Source organism: Petaurus breviceps, unplaced genomic scaffold, assembly GCF_028583685.1.
Source record: "Petaurus breviceps papuanus isolate PSGF00001 unplaced genomic scaffold, PetGlider_PUasm1.0 582, whole genome shotgun sequence".
NCBI lineage: Eukaryota > Metazoa > Chordata > Mammalia > Diprotodontia > Petauridae > Petaurus > Petaurus breviceps.
In genome coordinates this window covers 11657958-11677648 of record NW_027186390.1, presented here as the reverse complement: position 1 = coordinate 11677648, position 19691 = coordinate 11657958, and the positions used below count along the sequence as shown (strand labels likewise).

Below are 19691 nucleotides of genomic sequence, written 5' to 3'. Positions count from 1 at the left end.
TTGGTCCTTCCAAATGAGTCCTGGGCCTTCTTGCCTCCGTACTTTTGTTCATGTGCTTCTTGCCTGAAAAATTTCCTTGCTTTGTTGAATTCATATCAGTCCTTTAAAGCTCAAATTAAATGCCAACCTCTTCATAAAATTTTACTTCTCCTTTCCTCCCCCCTCCAGCAATGATAACTTTCCCTCTTTGGGCTTCACACAGCTCTTTGTTTTTACTTCTCTAAATATCTCTCTTCTGATATTTAGTATCAGCATATATCTGTAATACTTAATATTATAGTTAATATATGTACTTAGTATTCTAGTTAGCATATGTCTTATCCTCTCACTAGATAGAAGTTCCATGAGACCATAGACTATACATAACCTCAGCATTTCATTTTTCACATTATCCATAATAAGTACTGAATCTATAAAATTAGAGGGGTGAACTAGATCATCTCTGGCATCTCTTCCAGCTTGAGATCCAGTTATCCTTTATGAAAATGAATTGAATAAAACTTGCCTTTGTACTTTGGACAGGTCACAAACTTTGCATCATCTCCAATAGATGACAGTCAAACAACTCCTGGCTTCAGAATCCAGAACTTACTATCCCTTCGACATTAGGAAAATCACCTCATCTCCCTGACACAATTTTCTTCTCTGTAAAATGTACTTGAGGGATATAAATGTACTAGATCTATACTGTCAAAATCAATGAGCACATAATTTCTGTGAACTGCATATTGGCTTAGTTTTAAAATGCAATGTTTATGTTTTATTATATATTTACTCATTTTGTTAAATATTTTCCAGTACATTTTAATCTGATTCTGGCCGCACTCAGCAGTGTTGTGGACTTCATGTTTGACTCCTATAGACTAGAGAACTTCTAGGTTTCTTTCTAGCTCTAGATCTTTGCTCCTATGGTTTGACAAGGTATCTCAGATCTGATTGACATTTGTAAAGATCTAAGACATTCTTGAGTGATACATGACCCATTTTATCTCTGTATAGAATCATAGCTAAGGTATCATGTTAATTATACTTTTCTTTAATATAACCACCTTTTTTCTTTTTGTCTCAAATCCTATTATAAAAGCATATTTCATTTTTCTTGATAATGTTCCAATAGAACTATCCCTGTTTATTTAAAATGATATCAATTTTACTCTCTTTCCTTGCTAGGTAGAAGGGAATAATTTCTAATCTTCATCAGGTCAGGTTTAGAAATGAACAGTAAATGCAACCCCAAACTGTTCTTTCAGACTGAGGCAACAACTAAAGTGTTATCTTTAATTTGAACTTGCCTTGCAATATTCTGAAACAGTTCATTTGAGAGCATCCTGTTTTCTTCTCATTTTGAAAAGTGGCCTTTATCTACCTTTACTCAGTTTGGATCAGTTCTGAGAATTTTATTTTTCGTTAGAACTGGAATAGTCTATGATGATTCCTTAATCAGCAAAATTTGATGATTCATGAACTGTATGCTTAGATACTTATTATAGCTAAGTGTTTTTCTTTGGGGGAGAAAAAAAAGTCAGATTTTTGTTGATTTACAATTTTATTTATATTTTGCTTTTATGTTCCCTGTTTAATTTTAGCCTGACCTGACTTTTAAAAATCATGCAACTATCCATTTTAATAGTTGATTTAAAATTTTCCTTCTATCTGCTGAAAACTGTGTTCATACTTCTTAGTTTTGAGATAATCTTCTAATTCTGTCTTCCCAATTTTCTTCATTCTTTTATTATATTGATATTAACAGATATAAAGAAACAAAAAAAAGAAAAATTGTTTCTAGATTTCACTTAAAGTTATTTATATGAAGGAAATCAGTCCAAATAAACAAAAATAGGAAGCTCTAATTGAGTTCAATCGTAGAGTTCTAATTCAGAGTCTATTAAAAAGTTAACTGGAAAACCAGTAATCATCATCTCCTAATTAAGCAAAATTCTGATCCTTCAAATACTTTTAAAAAATGATAAGCCAATCTGTAATACTTTATAGTTATTGCTGTCTTTAATTCTGTACTCCCACTTTGATATTCTTTAGAGTGCCATCTGGTGGTTTTAAAATAGTGTGACAAAATAACCAGAGTAAGAGAATAGCTCCACACTCCAATGCCTTTGATTTTATAATAACCTTTTTTCTTCTTAATGCCCAAAATCCATCCCTCAAGCTTGTTTAAGTTTTAAATTCAAAGTCTTTACTAGATAGTTATTCACAGAAAAGGCAGCATTCTATACTAGCATGAACCCTGTATTTGGTGTCAGAACTCAATTTTTAGTCCACATCACTAATCCTATTACTAACTGGCTAAGCTTGAGTGGGTCATCTTCCTTCTCAGAGCCTCAGTTTGCTTATCTGTAAGATTTGAGAGTTACGATAGAGTCATCCTTTATGTGTCATGGACTGCTCTGGCAGTCTACTGAAACTAGGCACCCCTCTTCAAAGTAGTGTATTTTCTTTAAATCTGTAATTAAAGAAAATGATGGCTTTTAGTTAGATGGTTGTGAAAAGAAAAATTTTATCTTTTCCCATCCAAGTTCCCAGATCCTTAGACATCTATGCACAAGCCCCCAAGTTGTACATCAAAAAGTATAGCAGCAAATTTTGTTTTAATGTCAAGTTAATGGAATAGTTAACATTAAAACTTTTGTATTTTTTATAGAAATTTTTTTTCTACATCCTTCCTAGAGCAAAAACTTTTTTAAATGTAGGCTAATCATGGCTCTCCATACACAGACAATTTTAAATTATCCAAAGAGGGCTTAACTATGTGACAACCATAATAAATCCTTCTTTCACTTACTGTCAACCCTTACTTATTCTGATTAAGTCCTTCTTTGATATAAATATCACTGTTAACTTTTGTTCCTTCGTTTAGTCCAATAGGTGCTTCCATAAACCTGTAATTACCTTCTCTACCCTAGGGAAAGTGCAAACCAAAAAGCTTAGAACTGGACATTTCAAATTGTAGACATCTTAAACTCAGCATGTCTGAAACTGAACTTTGCCATAAAACTATTTCCTCTTCCTAACAACACTATTATTGTTGAGGGAACCACCATCTTCCTAGTCACCTAAGCTTGCAACCTTGTCTTCCTTAATTTCTCAGTCTTTTACGTAAACCCCATATGCTAACAGCTGCCAAATTCTGCAGTTTCTACTTTTGTATTATCTCTGTGTGTGCCCCCTTTTTTCCTCTGGCACTGCCCCACTCTGGTTTAGGCACTCATCACCTCATGTCTGAACTATTGCATAGGTTTGTTGGTTGGTCTCACTGACTCAAAATCTCTACCTACTTCAGTTTGGCCTCCACTCAGCTGTCAGATTGATCTTCCTAAAGCTCAAGTCTGACTGTGTCACTCTCCTATTCAATTAACTGCAAGGCTTTCTGCTATCCCCAGAATTAAATATAAAGTCCTCTGTTTAGTTTTCAAAGCCTTTTATAATGTGATTCTTTCTACTTTTCCAGTCTTCTTACCTTTTACTCTTTTCTACTTAAAGTCCAGAGATATTTGCCCCCTTTCTGTTCCTCATGAAAGATATTATCTTCTGACTTTGGGCATTTTCACTGGCTGATCCCCATACCTGGAACTGTCTTCCTCATGTCTGCTTCCTTGTTTCCTGGGCTTCTTTTCAAGTCTCAGTGAGAATACCACCTTCTGCAAAAAGCCTTTTCCAGTCCTGATTAATCCTAATCCCTTCCCTCTGAGATTATTCCCCAGTTTATTCTGTGTATGTCTTGTTTGTACCTAGTTGTTTGGATGTTGTCTCCTCCGTTGGATCCTAAGGTCTTTTCTTTGTATCCGTAGTGCTTAATACAATTTCTGGAACATAGTAGGCATTTAGTAAATCATAGTTGATGATTTAGAAAAGAGGCTACCTCTACTTAACTGAAATTCTGATTCATCTCATAAATCATGCTGATCATCCCTTTTTTGGATGCAAGGATAGATTGATCCAGGGCAAGTATGGATAATCTAAGTAAGGTGTGTTTACATTGTGGCACCATTAGACCACAGTTAAACAGGTATTGGTGTGTTCTGGTTAATTGATGTTTTTGTTAAATTCGGTTTTTATCTGACCTTTTCCTTATCTGTCCTAAAAACACTTCTCTGCCTTAATTTGAATATAGTAAATTAAAAACTATTTTTATAAGCTGAGATTTTGTATTTCTTTAGTCATTATTATGAATATTAATTTTCATTGTTAAGGTATATTATTATACATGCAAAATGCTGTTTTAGATGAATATCATTTGCCTCTATTTTAGCAATGCATTTGACAAAGTGTCTCATGTTGTTCCTGTGGAAAAGATAGCAGTATGGGCTGAGATGGTATTTATATGATCATTAGTTGGACCCAAAATATAGTCATTATTGTTTCAGCATCAGCTGGAAAGAAGGTTCCAGTGAAGTGCCCCAAGGATCTGTGCTTAGGCCTGTGCTTTTTAACATTTTTTCGTTGACTTAGATAAAGATAAAGATGACGTGGTTATCAAATTTTTCAGTGATATAAATCTGGGGAGGGAGGGTCTTGGATGACAAATGAGGTACAAAAAGATCTTGACAGACTTAGAACATTGGGCTGAATTTCATGATAGGAAATTGAACTGGGATAAGTGTGAATTTTTATCCTTGGGGTTGAAAATTGACTTAACAAGTAAAATATGGGGAGGTGGTGGGGAGTTTCCCAGGCTCAAAGCAGTTTGTGTGAAAAAATAGTGGGCTTTCTTTCAGTGGAAATCTTTGATTAGAGGCTAGATGACCATTGTCCACTAAGTAGGGATTCTTTTTCAGCCCAGAGTTGGACTGGAAGGCTTATTGAGTACCTTCTAAGTGAAATTTTGTGTTTCTTTGAAAAGTTAAATTAGGGATTAATTTTTTTTTTTCAGCCATCTCAATTTGAACAATGCATTGTACATTCCTTGCAGTCACTCAGAGGGGTTCTGGAATGTAAACCTGGGGAAGCTAGTGTAAGTTTCTTTTAATTTCACTCCTCCCATTTTTTAATGCATACATCCATTTGAAGCACCTAGAAACCATAACAACAGATCTTTAAAACTTTGTCGCATAAATCTAATCCTTTTAGTTTTTCCTCCCAATATGCATGTGTTTCATGTAATTAATTACACTGTTGTTTATTTCTGGTTCTCAGATAGCATCATGAGTAGTAGAATGGTACTATATTGTTTTAGGTAAATTATAGATTATATGTAACCTATATATTATAGATTATATAATCATATATAACCTATAATTTATAGGTTATATGATATATATAGGTTCTATTATGTGGGTTGTATATAACCTATATTATATAATATATAGGTTAGGTTAACATATATATGTGTTAAATATAAACTATTAACTCTTAATATACTTTCTAATTAGTTATATTTTTCATAGACTAAAAAATATGACATTGTTAGTCACCTGTATTGATTATTCCTATTTTATTTCTTTTTTCACATGTCTCACATCTCAATGAATTAAAAGATTTAGATATACCAATAAATCTGTCATTTTCCTTAGTGAGGACCTAAAGTGTTCATTGTAAATGTTCTTCTAGGTTTTTCAGCAGCCTAAAACACAGGAAGAAGTATGCCAGCTAAGCATCAGTATCATGCAGGTAACATTCAAAAAGCAATAATGTATAGTAAGCTCAAGAGTGTTGTAATCTCTCTCATTTTCTTTTCTTGTTTATAATGATTCAGAAGGTACAAAGAACAGGCAGTACACCTCTCAAACATCTCACTCTCTTTGCCACTGGGAATATGTGTGATGTTGAATAAGTCACTTCAAATGCAACCAGTGTCTATTCAGCATCTACAGTAGGAAGATACAAGGTTTAGATTAGGCAGGATTCCTGCCCTAAGGTCAATTATAGTCTGATTCAAAGAAGAGATAAATACCTTACCTCATCTAAAAAAAAAAGAGAAGATTGGGTTACATACTTCTAAGTTCCCTTCCTGTTCTAATAGTCTAATGAAATAATATTATATATGTCATCTTTTGTCATTTTGTTTACATATTCAGACATATACTAATATTATTTTTATGTTGTACTTCCTGATGAAATATTATAAGGTTTGGAGGTAGAATAGATGAAAGTGTCTGTATGTGTTTCTTGGGGGTTAGGAAGTAAGGCAGGGGGAAGGTATGATTTTACCTACATCAGAGCCAGTTAAAGAATGTTTCTTTAAAAAATAAAAATAATCATTTTAAACACATATGTGAACAAAAACACGATTGCATTTTTATGTAAAACTTTTTAAAATTCACAAAAAAGGTTGGTCTCTAAATATTATCATTTCTGCCTTAGGTTTTTATATGTTGTCTGGAACAATTGAGTACCAAACCTGATGGAGACATAGATACTACACAGTAAGTACCACAAAAACGAGTCAGGTTGGATAATCTAATAGGATAAAACTGGAAGCAGGCCTGGTGCAATGGAGAGTGCTGGGTAGGGAGTTGAGGTCCTGGATTAGAATCCTGGCTTCATAATTTACTACCTCAAATCACTATACCCTTCTGAAATTCCAGCTCCTTCTCTGCAGAATGATAAAATTAAACTACAAGACCCCTAAGATTCCTTTCAACTCCAAAACTATGAGCACATAAAATATAAATCTTAAAAGTGCTACATTGAATTACTGAGTTTTCCCAATAGCGAACAGGTATAGTGTTTTTAAAAATTGGGGCAGCTAGGTGGTGCAGTGAATAGAGCACCAGCCCTGGAGTCAGAAGGACCTGAGTTTAAATCTGGCCCCATACACTTGACACACTCATTAGCCGTGTGACCTTGAGCAAGTCATTTAACCCTAATTGCCCTGGCCTTCCTCTCTCCAAAAAAATTTTTTAAAAAGTCTTCATCAAATTCATTCAAGTCATTCAGAAAATACTTAGGAAGTACTTACTCTGTGTAAGGCACATTACAAACATTGTTGGGAGCACAAAGATTGATAAATTTTAGAGTCCTTTAGGGCAAGACAATATCTTATTTATCTTTATTTTGTTTTATTGTTTTGTATAGTGCTGTTCAGGTAGTTCCATAATTTAAAAAATATTAGGGGCAGCTAGGTGGTGTAGTGAATAGAGCACTGGCCCTGGAATCAGGAAGACCTGGGTTTGGATTTGGCCTCAGACACTTAACACAAAAAAAAATAGCTGTGTGACCTTGGGCAAGTCACTTAACCCCAATTGCCCTCCAAAAAGCAAAAAATGAAAAAAAGACATTATTGGTAATTTTTGTTTTTGTATCACCTTTGTTTTCCAAATATATCTTTCTCCCCTTTATTACCCGACAAACTATACTTTGTCACAATAAATAAAATAAGAAAGAGGAGGGAAAATTTCAGCAAAATTAACTATAGCATATCAGCCAAGTCAGACAGTATATGTAATATCTCATACATATTGTCCCTCACTTCTGCAAAGAATCATGGAAATACATTTTCTCTACTCTTGCCCAGGGCCATGTTTGATCATTATAGTCACATATGTTTGATTTTCTTTGGTTCTTTTGGCTTTAGATTATTATTGTATATATTGCTTTACTAGTTAGGCTTATCTCACTCTGCATCAGTTTGTATGAGTCTTCTCATGTTTCTCTTAATTCTTCATATTCATTGTTTCTTATGGTGCTATAACATTACATTTATGTACCACAATTTGTTTAGCCATTCTCTGTTTACATATATAATCTGCTTTGTTTTCATTCCATCAGTTCCTTCCACTAAAAAAATTTGTCATGAATATTTTGATGTGTATATGGTATCTTACTTTCTTGGCCTCCTTGAGATATACATCTAACAGCAGAATATTTTAAAGCATAATTCTAAATTGGTTTCCAAAATGATTGGGCCAACTTATAATTTTATCAACAATTTATTAATATGGGTAGAGCCAAGATGTCAGAGTAGCAAAAAGGATTACAATGACCCTCCCATTTTCCCTTTCCTACCAAAAAAAAAAAAACCTTCCTCCAAATAAGTCTAGAAAATGCATCCATACAAATCCTGATGTGGAAATCTAAGAAAACAATCACAGTAAGTAATTTTTCTAGCCCAGAACAGCATAGGGAGAAAGAGAGATCTGAGGAAATTGGGCTGGCAGGAATACAGAGCCTCAGGGAGCACAGGGAGAAGCTCTTGGGCAAGAAGTAATCCTAGTTTTAGCACAGAGAATGTTTATAGGGTTTGAGAACAGATTGGCAGCTTTAATGCTCAGCACCCAGTTCAGATTTGCATATCCAGAGCAGATAAAGGGAGGGACCTGCACCCAAGGGCAGCATTCTGGGAAAGAGACAAGTTCAGAATCTTGGACCCCCAGGAGTAGAAAGGGATATCAGTTCCCACTTGTTGTAACACAGTTTCAAGCCTGCAGAGAAATAACCAATACCCCCCAAAAAAGCAGTAACAGGACTGACCCAGACAATCCCTCCAGAAGTACACAGAGCACGAACCTAATGTCAAGTCCACAGTCAGAAACTAGGCTGAAAGAATGAATAAACAAAAAGGAATCCTACTATAGAAAGCTATTGTAGTGATAGTGATTCTCAAGACACTGAAGAAGTGTCTCTAAAACATCTACAAGAAAAGTTTCAAAGAAAAACACAACTTGAGCATAAATTCAACTAGAATTTCTGGAAAAGATAAAGCAAGAATTATAGGGGGAAGTTAATAAATTTTTTTATAAATAAAATGAGAATAATTGAGGGAAAAAATGGAAGAGAAATGAGAACTCTGGAAGAAAGAATTGGAAAGAAAATTAACAACCTAGCCCAAGAGATAAAACCTTGTCCAAACAGCAAACTCCCTGAAAATTAGAATGAACCAAATAGAAGCCAATGACTTGATGAGACAAAAAGAAATATTAAAAATAAGACTAAAAAATTAGAAGAAAATGTAAAGCATCTCATAGCAAAAACAGTTGACCTGAAAGACATTGAAGAAAAGAAGATTTAAGAATCACTGAACTACCTGAAAACTATGGCCAAAAAAAGAACCTATACATCATACTTCAAGAAATCTTATAAGAATGCTGCTCAAATCTCTTAGAGCTAGAGGGCAAGTTGAAATAGAAAGGATCCACTGGTCACCTCTTGAAAGAAACCTCTGAATGAAAACTCCCGGGACCATGATAGTGAAAATCCAGAGAGTCCAGGTAAAAGGAAAAAAATACTACAAACAGCCAGAAAAAAATTAGGTACTGAGGAAACTCAGTAGGGATCATATGTAATTTAGCAGCTACTCCTTTAAAGGAGCATTATTGCTTGGAATTCAGTATTCAGGAATGCAAAGGCAATGGCTTACAGCCAAGAGTAATTTACCTAGCAAAACTGAGTTTAATGCTACAGAAGTGGGGTGGGAATAGACCTTTAATGAAATACAGGGTTCCCAAGCATTCCCAATGAAAAGATCAGAACTATATAGAAACTTTGAAGTTCAAAAGCTGGAATAAAGATAAATATTGAAAGGTAAAACTGAACCAACTAATTATACACACAATAAGGAACTAAACAAGGATAAACCACTTAAACTCTAATATGGAAAGATGATACTTGTGTTCTCTCTCATCCTCAGGAGTCAGAAAAGGAGTCTAATTAGACTGAACACCTATGAGTGATTCTGTTCTATCTTGATCATAAAAGAAGAGTGCAAAGACAGAAGAAGAATACACTGGGATGGGTGGAAGAGAATGAAAAGTTAGGAAAACATCTCACATAATCAGGGTATGCAGATATCTTTACAAATAAGGAGGAGGGAGTCAGGAGAGCAATTGAAACCTCACTTTCATTTGGACTGGTCAAAGAAAAGAAAAATACAAGCACAAGTTGCTGACTGCACAAATACATTTCACTCAACAGGGAAATAGTGGAAGAAAAGAAGGAAAAATAGAAATTAGAGGAAGGGTACATTAAGGGAGAGGTGTGTCCTAAGGAAAACAGACTCTATGATGTTCAAAAATATTTATAGCTCTTCTTAGGTGGCAAAGAGTAGGAATCTGAGGGGGTTGCCCCTCAGATAAGAAAGAGCTAAACAAGTTATGCTATATAAATGTGATAGAATACCATTGTTCTGTAAGAGCTGGTGAAGGGGGGATGGTTTCAGAGAAACTCGTGAATACTTGTATGAATTGATACAGTGGGAAATGAATAGAACCAGGAGAACAATTTATGCAACAAACAACTTTGAAAGACTTAAGAACACATTAGTATATTGAACAATAATGATTCCAGAGGATTAATGATGAAGGTGAAGGATTCAGAGTGTAGAATTAGACACACACACACTTTTTTACTTTATTTCTTTGAATGTAGCCAATACAGAAATTTGTGTTGCTTAACTAGGCATATTTGCACAGAGGGTTCATTTTTTTTTTCATTCTCAAGGAGGTTGGGGTGGGTAGGAAGGAGAAAAGGCAGATTTTTGTTGTTTGAAACAATTAAAATTTAATTTAAAAAATATATTAATGTGTCTGTCTTTTCATAGCCCTGCCAAAATTGTCATCTTTGCTAATTCCCTGATTATAAAGTGAAATCTTACAGCTGTTTTGATTTGCCATTCCTCTTATTGATAGTGATTTATAACAGTCTTTCATTGATTCTTTTGAGAACTTTTTGTTAATATGTCTTGACTCCTACATTAGGGAATAGCTCTCTGATATCTTATTGGATATCAGACCATTATCTGATCTGATGAAAAGATTCTTCCTAATCAGCAACTTCCTTTCTTATCCTAATTCCCTTGGTTTTGTTCATGCAAAGGCTTTTCAACTTCATGAAATCAAAATTTTCTATTTTATCTTTTGCTATTATTTTCTGACCTTCTTTGGTTTAGAATTATCTTGTTAGCCATAGCATTGAAAGATACTTGATACTATTTTATTATTAGAGTTAGTTTAATTATAAGTTATATTGATATAAACCTAATTTCTGTCAAACTGCTTTCCATTTTCCCCAGTAGTTCCTATCAAATAAGGTATTTCTCTTGAAGTCATATGTATTCTCTGATTTATGTAACATGGGCATACTGAATTTAAGCTTCTAATTCTTACTTATCTCACCTATACCACAGATCTCATTTTCAACTTTTTAACCAGTACTAAATAATATTCACGATTATTGCCTTATAATTTGAAGTGTAGAAGTGCCATTTCCTCTTCATTCCTTTTGTTTTCATTATTCTCTTTAAATTCAAGAATATTTTGTTTCTCCAAATAATATTGTTAATTTTGTTTCACTCTAAATGGTTCCCTGGCAGTTTAATTTAGATAGCATTAAATATTTTTAAGTTAATTTCATAAATTATTTTTGACTGGAACACAGCATTCATCGAGTTTATACTCCCAACTTAAGTGTCAGCTAATGGACCTGAAAAAAAAAAAGTTGATCATGCTTTTTCCACCCTGATTGTGAACAAAACACTATAGAACAAGGCAAAATATAGTATTTTTAAAAATATTACATTCTGTAACCTGGGATTGAATGGGCTAATTATGTAAATTGCTTTAGAAAAGTATCTATTATTTGTTGCTGTTACTGTAAATATGATGCTTTATAATAGCACAGTGCCATTAAATACTTAATATTTATTTAATCTATTATATAATTATTATGGTGAATATAGATTTTGCCAATAATTAACGTCATTCTGTTTTTGTTAATAAAGTCTCATTAATGGTGTTTATAATAATTCTCACTGATATAGTTATATATCATTTATGGTTACAAAGCACCTTTATATACATTCTCCTCAATGACCTTTAAGGTCCCTTTCAACTCTAAATCTGTGATCCTACGATTCCCTACAATAGTTTTGTGTGGTAGGTTCTTGAAACAGTATAATCCTTATTCTGCAGATGATTAAAGTGAGTCTCCAAAAGGCAAAAGAACCTGCCCCAGGGTTACTCTCTTTAGTATAATTTACTAGTAGGGCTAGGTCTCAAACCCAGTTCTTTGGATTGATTCTTCAAAGTTCTTTCTTATACATAACTCATTATATTTAACATATTGTGGAGCCTCTTTATAATGCTATTTCTAGAGTTTTGAACTTATGTTACAGATTAACTGTGTTTCTATAATTCACCCAGGATTTCTGAGGAAACTTAGAGATCATGTAACTGTATTATGGTTAGTTAGTTGGAGGTACACACATGCAAGGCTATGTTACCAGTCCCATTCTAATGTTTCTAATCTAAAAAAATTTAGTTTGTCAAATGACAATTGGCTCATATTAAATATATATGTATTACTAAAATTTTTAAAACAGCACAGAAAAAAAATCTTAAGATTGCTTGTAATTAAGTATGTTTAGCTACTTGGATGGTGTACTATTTCTATAAACAATGTTTATGGACTATGGATAGTGCTTATAAGAAATTAAAAAGAAATATAGACCTGAAAATGATTCAGGAGACATGAAGAATTGGTGACTAAATGATGATTTAGCACTTTAGAAGACACTATTCAATTATAATAGAGATCCAGAGGTATTAATATTCTCTTAAGGGGTAATTAAAAATATAATAGATACAATTTTGAAATTTATCCTAAATTATTAAGACTGCAGCCTATATTCTAAGATTTTGAAGAGTTTCTAGTATCTGAATCCTTGGACATGCACCATAGTAATCAACCATGTCACCACATGTTTATGTATATAACTAGTTGAATTAAAACAAAATAGCACTTATTTACTAAAATAAGAGTTTTTCACAATTTACTATAAGATAGCGTACAGAAGAGCCCTAAAACAAGAACTGAGAGGTTCCATATTTTTACCATAGCAGTCAGAAAATATTACTTCCTTTGAGCAATTGACAGTTAGATGGAAGAAAATTTGCAACATGTTATATACTCTTGACTAAAACAATTAAATTAATAGACTAGTTAAAAAAAGTCTCAATTTAGAGTCATAGGATTAGAGTTCAGATACCAGCTTTGTTTCATTAAATGTAAAATGAACTCATTGGACTAGATGACCTCTAAGGCCCTTCTGGCTCTAGAGCTCTAATCTTGGGATGCTCAGATCATATAAAGGTATTATTATATCTACTCCCTTACTTTCTACTTTTAGCCTTTCAGTTGATGTTTCCTCTCCTGATTTATTTGGAAGTATCCATGAAGACTTCAGTTTGTCTTCAGTAAGTAGAAAATAAAAGGGGGATATATGTGTGTTGGTTGGGGGGAGGAGAGGGTAGAGGCAATAGCCTTTAAAAATTAACTGTGCAAAAATTATTAAATAAATACTCATTTCTGGAGATAATGTCATGGCCATTCTTTTGCTATTGCCATTTTGTGATCACAGATAAGTCAGTTTAACTCACTGCCTCTAGTTTTCCTTACCTTCAAAATGAGAGGGCTGGATTGGATAATATCTAAGGCCTCAGCCTTAATATATTACTAAGAATATAGTAATATATTATATTAAATTGTTGAGTATTATCTTAATTCTTCTACCTTGCCTATATGACACTTTTGACCCACTAAATTAAATTTTCTTCTAAGTTTTCATGAAAAGATTAAATTTTTCATCTGCACCATGCATAAAACTTATTTGGCAGTGATCTTATAGCTAAAGTTGCAGTTCAAATTATATACTAACTAATGTGACTCAACACTGGCTTCCTTGTGAGGAAGGCAGAAATGTAAACAAGGTGCTTTGGAGTTCAGAGAAAAGAGAGGTAATTTTCTGGTATGAGGATCATAGAAGACTTCATGGAGGAGGTGACATTTTAGCTTGATAGATGGCCAGGACTTCAGCAGATAAAGTGAGGAGTCAGTAACAAAAGTAGATGCTAGGTGACAAGAGCCTAGAAAGAATGTTTGTGTTACAACTAGTACAATTTGGCTAAGACATTGAATATGTTTAGAGGACTAAAATGGAACTAGGCTGGAAAAGTAAATTGTGGCCTGATCCCATAGAACCTCAAATGTCAGGCTGAGGAGTTTAGATTTTATTCAGTAATGGAAGAGAACAAAGTGATTGTTGTCATTCTGTGGAGAAGCTGTAGGGTTGGAGCCGAAAAAAGAAACAAAATTGTAAGACAGAAAAAAAACATAAATAAAATTATAAAGTAAAGAAAAAAGAGAAATTTCTAGGGAGTGGGAGTCAGTGAAATAGTATTCAAAATAATTGATTGATTAAACTGATAATGGATGCTTTAACATTTTCCTAGAAAACCAATTTAGGATTTATAGAAGGATGGCATATTTTAAATGACTAGTGATATATTACACCTGTTATTCTGGGTACTTTGCAAACACTACAAGGTCATAATAATACCTAGGCTTAGGGATCAGACAAGAGATTGGGGAGGAATTATAATGATGGTCTTTCCCAGACTTGACTGCATCCTTTGTCAATGCTAACTTGTCTCTTGTTCTCAATTACTATTCCCACAATTCATTTCATTTTGACAAACAATTAGTACACGCTTACTGTATGAAAAGAACTGTGGAAAGGAGCTGTATGGGATTCACAAAGGAATATAATTCTTCCTATTCACTTCCTTTTTTTCCCTTGTTCCACACTGCTGCATTAATTCTAGTGACTCTACATAGTCCTTATTTATTTGAAGATTTTTAAGTCATACCTAAACCTTCTTTGTAGTTTTCTTCAAAAGTGACTATTTCTTAACCTTGTCATCGTGTTTATAGCTGAGAAAAATTGGTTAGAGTATAGGCAGCACCCACTCAAAAAATTTAGTGCTTAAGAAGAATAAAAAATAGTACCTTTGAAAGGCTTGGGGAGTTTACTTTTTGAAGGTGCTTTTTGGGCATGTTCTAAATTGAAATATTAGAAAGTATACTAATTGCTTAGCAGTTATGACTTCAAAGGACTATTGTTACATATCTTTTGTTTACCTTAGAGGAACGAACTGCATTTATCTTCACTTCCATTGCACTGAATTTGAATTCATTTAAGTTCTCTGCATTGGTTAAATGCAGAAAATTTTGACAAGTGCAGAGTAGAAACATTTTCCTGGAAAGTGCTTTTTGCCTTGTTTTTAGTAAGAGGATCTTAAATCAAGGTACTAAATTAGTCATAGTTATTCCAGAGAATACATTCACACATTAGTGGCCATAGGAAAAAGTACTCTTGAGTGAATCATGGTAGCAATATGAACTCAGTTCTTAGAATTTTGTTTACAAAAATAATTCTTCTGAAGTATAATGTGATATTTTATTTTTTTCAGCATTTGGATCTAGTAATTGTGATACAGGAGAAAGTATTTCAGTAGGTAGGAGATTATATTAGGAGTTGAGAGAGCTAGATTCTAACCATATTCCATCACCAACGATAAATTGCCAAAACGAGAGAAATTATTTGCCCTTTGTTTTCCCCCTGACAGAATGAGATTATTGAATAAATCAGTAGCCATTTATGAAATGCCTACTATCTAGGCACTGTGTTGTATATAAAATAAATAGGAAATAATTAACAGGAAGAAGGCTCTAGAATTAAGAGGAGTTGAGAAAGGCTTCCTGTAAAAAATGGGATTTTATCTGGGACTTGAAGGAAGCCAGGGAACTCAGGAAGTTTCCAGGTATTGAAGAGGGAGAGCATTCCAGGCATAGGGAACATTCAGAGAAAATGCCTATAGCTAAGAGACAATGTCCTATTTGCACAACAGTGGGGAGGCCAGTGTCAGTGGATCTAGGAATTCATGGCAGAGAGTAAAGTATAGAAAGCCTGGAAAGGTAAAAGGAGGCTAGGTTGTGAAGGGTTTTGAATGCCAAACAGCATTTTGTGTTTGATCCTGGAAACAATAATGAGCCACTGGAGTTTATTACATGGGGAATGGGGTTGTAGTGTGACATGGTCAGACCTGCACTTTAGGAAGATCACTTTGGTGATTGACTGGAGGATGGATAGATGAGGGGATAAACTTGAGGCAGGCAGACCCACTAGTAGGAAATTGCAGTAACCCAGGTGTGAGTTGATGATGGGAGCCCCCTACCAGAGTGGTAGCAGTGTCAGAGAAGGGAATGGAGCATATTGGAGAAATGTTGCAGAGGTCAAATTGACAGACCTTAGCAAAAGATTGGCTATGGGGGGTTAGAGAAAGTGAAGGTTCCAGGATGACTGGGGAGGAGGTAGGAGGCAGGGAAGGCTTTGGGAATGATAATGAGTTCCATTTTGGACATGTTTAGTTTAAGATGTCTTCTAGACCTCCAATTTGAAATAACTAAAAGGCAGTTGGAGATTTAAGATTGGAGGTCAGTAGAATAGGATAAATCAATTTGAGAATCATCAGCATAGACATGGTAATTAAATCCATGGGAATTGAAGAAATCACTAAGTGAACTAGTATAGAAGGAGAGGAAAAGCGAGCCCAGGACAGGTATGATGAGAGGGCATGAACCAGCAAATGAGACAGAGCAGGAGCAGTCAGATGGGTAGGAGAGCCAGAGAAAAACGTATCAAGGAGGAAAAAGTGATCAACAAAATCTGATCTGAGGCTGCAAAGAGGTCAAAATAATGAAGATTGAGAAAAGGCTGGCTTTGGTAACTAAGAGATCATTGGTAACTTGGTATACATCTTGGCCACCTCATAAGGACATTGAGAAAAAAATCTTAAAATTCCTTGTAGGTAATTATATATTAGGGTATAATTATTTTCCAAAGTCTCAAAATATTTTAAAATTATAGTTGGCAGTTTTCATATCTTCTTTGTGACTATAGAAATATCTGTAAGCTTTTAAAAACTTTCTTTTTTAAGATTAAGGGTTAGATTAAGCAAACATATAAAAAGAAATCATTAGTACAATAGAATTCTTTTCCAGGAGGCAATGTGTATACATATAGAACACTCTTTATGGGCTTTATCAGACTTTTGTTATTTGTAGCTGTTAAATTTTGTAAGAAGCATGATTTGATTTTTGGTTTATCTGAATTCATGTAATAATGAATCATTATAAAGGATTCTCCTGTAGTTCTCTGAATTTTAGAAAAGAAACAAAAGAACTATCCAGTGGTATTTACAAAAGACCATGTTCAAAGCAAATTTAAGAATGTGTTCTTTGTACTGTTATGCTGTTTGTTTACTGTTTTAAATTTAATTCTCCCAAAATCTTTTTGTTTTAGGAACAGAGGCTTTTGATAGTGCTAAGTAATTGCTGTTACCTAGAACGTCACACTTTCTTAAATATAGCTGAACATTTTGAAAAACACAACTTTCAAGGAATAGAAAAAATAACACAGGTAAGCAGAAATGTTCATGTAAAGCTGGCAAGATAATTATTTTAATGCAACTTATTTTTCAGTTTATTTTCCAATCATCTCTCTGTCCCTTCCAACTACTTGAATGATTCTCTTCCCTCTCCCTATTTACCTTAAAAACATCTTTATAATACAAACATAATACTCTTTATTTTTATTCCTTTTGAGAGCTTTTTACCCTCAAAATAACTTACTAGTTAGTCCTCTCTGAGAACTATTACCTCCTTTATAAAAGTACCTCTCAAAATGAAAGAAAAGAACATGAAAGGAAAAACCCACCAAACTCATTTCTTTAGGAGCCATCAGATTTGACCCATAAAGAAAGGTTTTGAAGGCTGTCTTAAGCCTACAGTCAGTAGCAAGGCCGAATGCAAAGCAACTCCCCAAACTCAAAAGAAATGTACATCTTCCTTCTGCCTGTTTCTTTCAACTAAATGTTTACTCCTTTCTTGCTCAATGATCCCATTCTACTTCAGCTGTAGTGCTAAGAGTAAATAAGCCTATCACACATAAGATATCAAAGATTTTTTGCCCCAAACAAAAACATTTATTTTTCCTCCATTAAAATCATGGGTTTGGGTTGAAATCAAGTCCCCAGTTTAAGTAACTGAAGTTTTAAAAACAAGTTACATTTTATTGTTTATATTAGTTTTCTTGATTAGGGAGAATTGTGAAAATGAAATAACCTTATTATTAAAGGTTTGTTTTTTCCTGGGCAAAGGGTTATCAGATTTCTAAGTAAAACTATGTTAGAATTACTTTTTAATGTCAGTACAGTTTTCTCAATGCAAAGAATGAGAGATCATAATCTTGCTAATCTTATACTCTAAGGGCATTCTTGATGAATTGCATCGTTTTTAAGATGATGGCTCTTATTCATGAACTCTAGATTGGGATTTTTTTTTTTTCAAAGAAAGAAAATGTCAAGGTGGGCGGCTTTATATGTGTGTCTCGTTTTCCTGCCTTTTCGTAAAGATTAATCATCCTGATGAGAAATGTTGTGACTTAGGGCATTTAGGGCCAAGTGTCTAGTTTATTTCCAGAAATTTTTTGTTGTTTACAAGTAAAATGTTATCTCTTCCAGTATAGCATGGTTATTTTTCTCTCAGAATGATATTTCATTTTTATAACATTATCTAATAATGGTACCAGCATATTTACTGGAGATTATTTTGAATGCCATCCAAATATTGTATGAGATGATTAGGGGCTGGTTATAGCAGAAGTAAAAACTTTGGTTTTTATCTAGTTCCTGATATAAGTCTATATCCTCAGTGGTTTTACAGAGTACCAAGAAGGAACTCCTTACTTATTACAGAGTAATAAATAGGAACATACTTAGATTGTTACAGCAAAAACAGCTTGTTGATTTCGTTCCTGTTTTTCATCCAGACTGCTTTAGGGACCAAGATTACATAGAGAATACAGTCAGCTGAAGCTAAAAGTTTACTTTCTTCCCATTCTTCCACTCCTCAAAAGTTAGTAACTTATTAAAAAATAATTCATACCTTAAATTTTAAATTGGTCAGCCATGTCAGAATTTGGCAGCAAAATTGACCAAAAAAGCATGAATTCTTAATATTTTTTTTTTGGTACTACAGACTTCTTTGGCAGTCTGATACAACCCATGAACCCATTCTCTGAATATGTTTTTAAATCATAAAATAAGATAGACAAAATTGCAAAGAAACCAAATTGTTAAAAGTGTAGCTTTATATTAAAATACAGTTACCAAATACATATTTAAAAAGTTCATGGACCTTAGGTTAAGGTCCCCTGACTTAGTGCATAATATCTTTGTTGTTATTCCCTACTCAGGTGAATTCATTGACGACAGGAAACCACCACAAAGGTGTAGAGTTTTTTATATTGACAAAAAGGTACTGCTAACCAACAGTGAATATCAAACCCTATTTCCTTCCTTTTCAGAAGCCAATAGTCTGTGTGAAGGGAGGGTGCTATTGGAAGTTAATATATTCTTCTTGTTTCTAATTCTGTTGAAACAGTTACTTCTTAAGAGATTGTTACTCAATATGGAGCTCTTAAAATAAATACAAAAAGTTATATGGAAAGTATAAAACAGTCATAATCTCTTAGTATAAAAGAATGTGTTTTTAAATAAAACTACATAAAGAAAATAAAAATTGGTATACTGCCAGCTTGACAGACCTGTGTTTTGGACTTTGTGAGCAGTTGTTGTTTCTAAAATCAGATGGCCACACCAGCTGATCCCTCAGGGTGGCTCTTTTCAAACATTTCCCATTACAAACCTTAAACCAAACTTGTTTCACTTTGGTCACGAGTAATTTTTTTTTTGTACAAATGCCAAAAATCAGTTTCCTTCCATTTGAATTCAAAGTCATTCTTAGTGGCCCTTCCTTTGTTCTGTTCTTCTTTGGGAGGATGTTCTTTAAAAGTCCCTGGAGGTCTTCATTTAACATTTATAGAAGTAAATAGAATACTGCTA

The 19691-nt window shown here is 33.7% G+C and overlaps 1 protein-coding gene across 2 annotated transcripts in view; it reads left to right on the top strand.

The window, feature by feature from the left end:
• EXOC2 (exocyst complex component 2) overlaps positions 1–19691 on the top strand; it is a 244976-nt gene that overhangs the window by 154589 nt on the left and 70696 nt on the right. For both annotated transcript variants that reach the window (XM_069103597.1, XM_069103598.1), the window contains 5 exons: positions 4886–4966; positions 5563–5622; positions 6316–6377; positions 13076–13142; positions 17090–17206. In XM_069103597.1, the coding sequence (XP_068959698.1) occupies positions 4886–4966; positions 5563–5622; positions 6316–6377; positions 13076–13142; positions 17090–17206 (387 nt within the window). The remainder of the gene's footprint in view (positions 1–4885; positions 4967–5562; positions 5623–6315; positions 6378–13075; positions 13143–17089; positions 17207–19691) is intronic.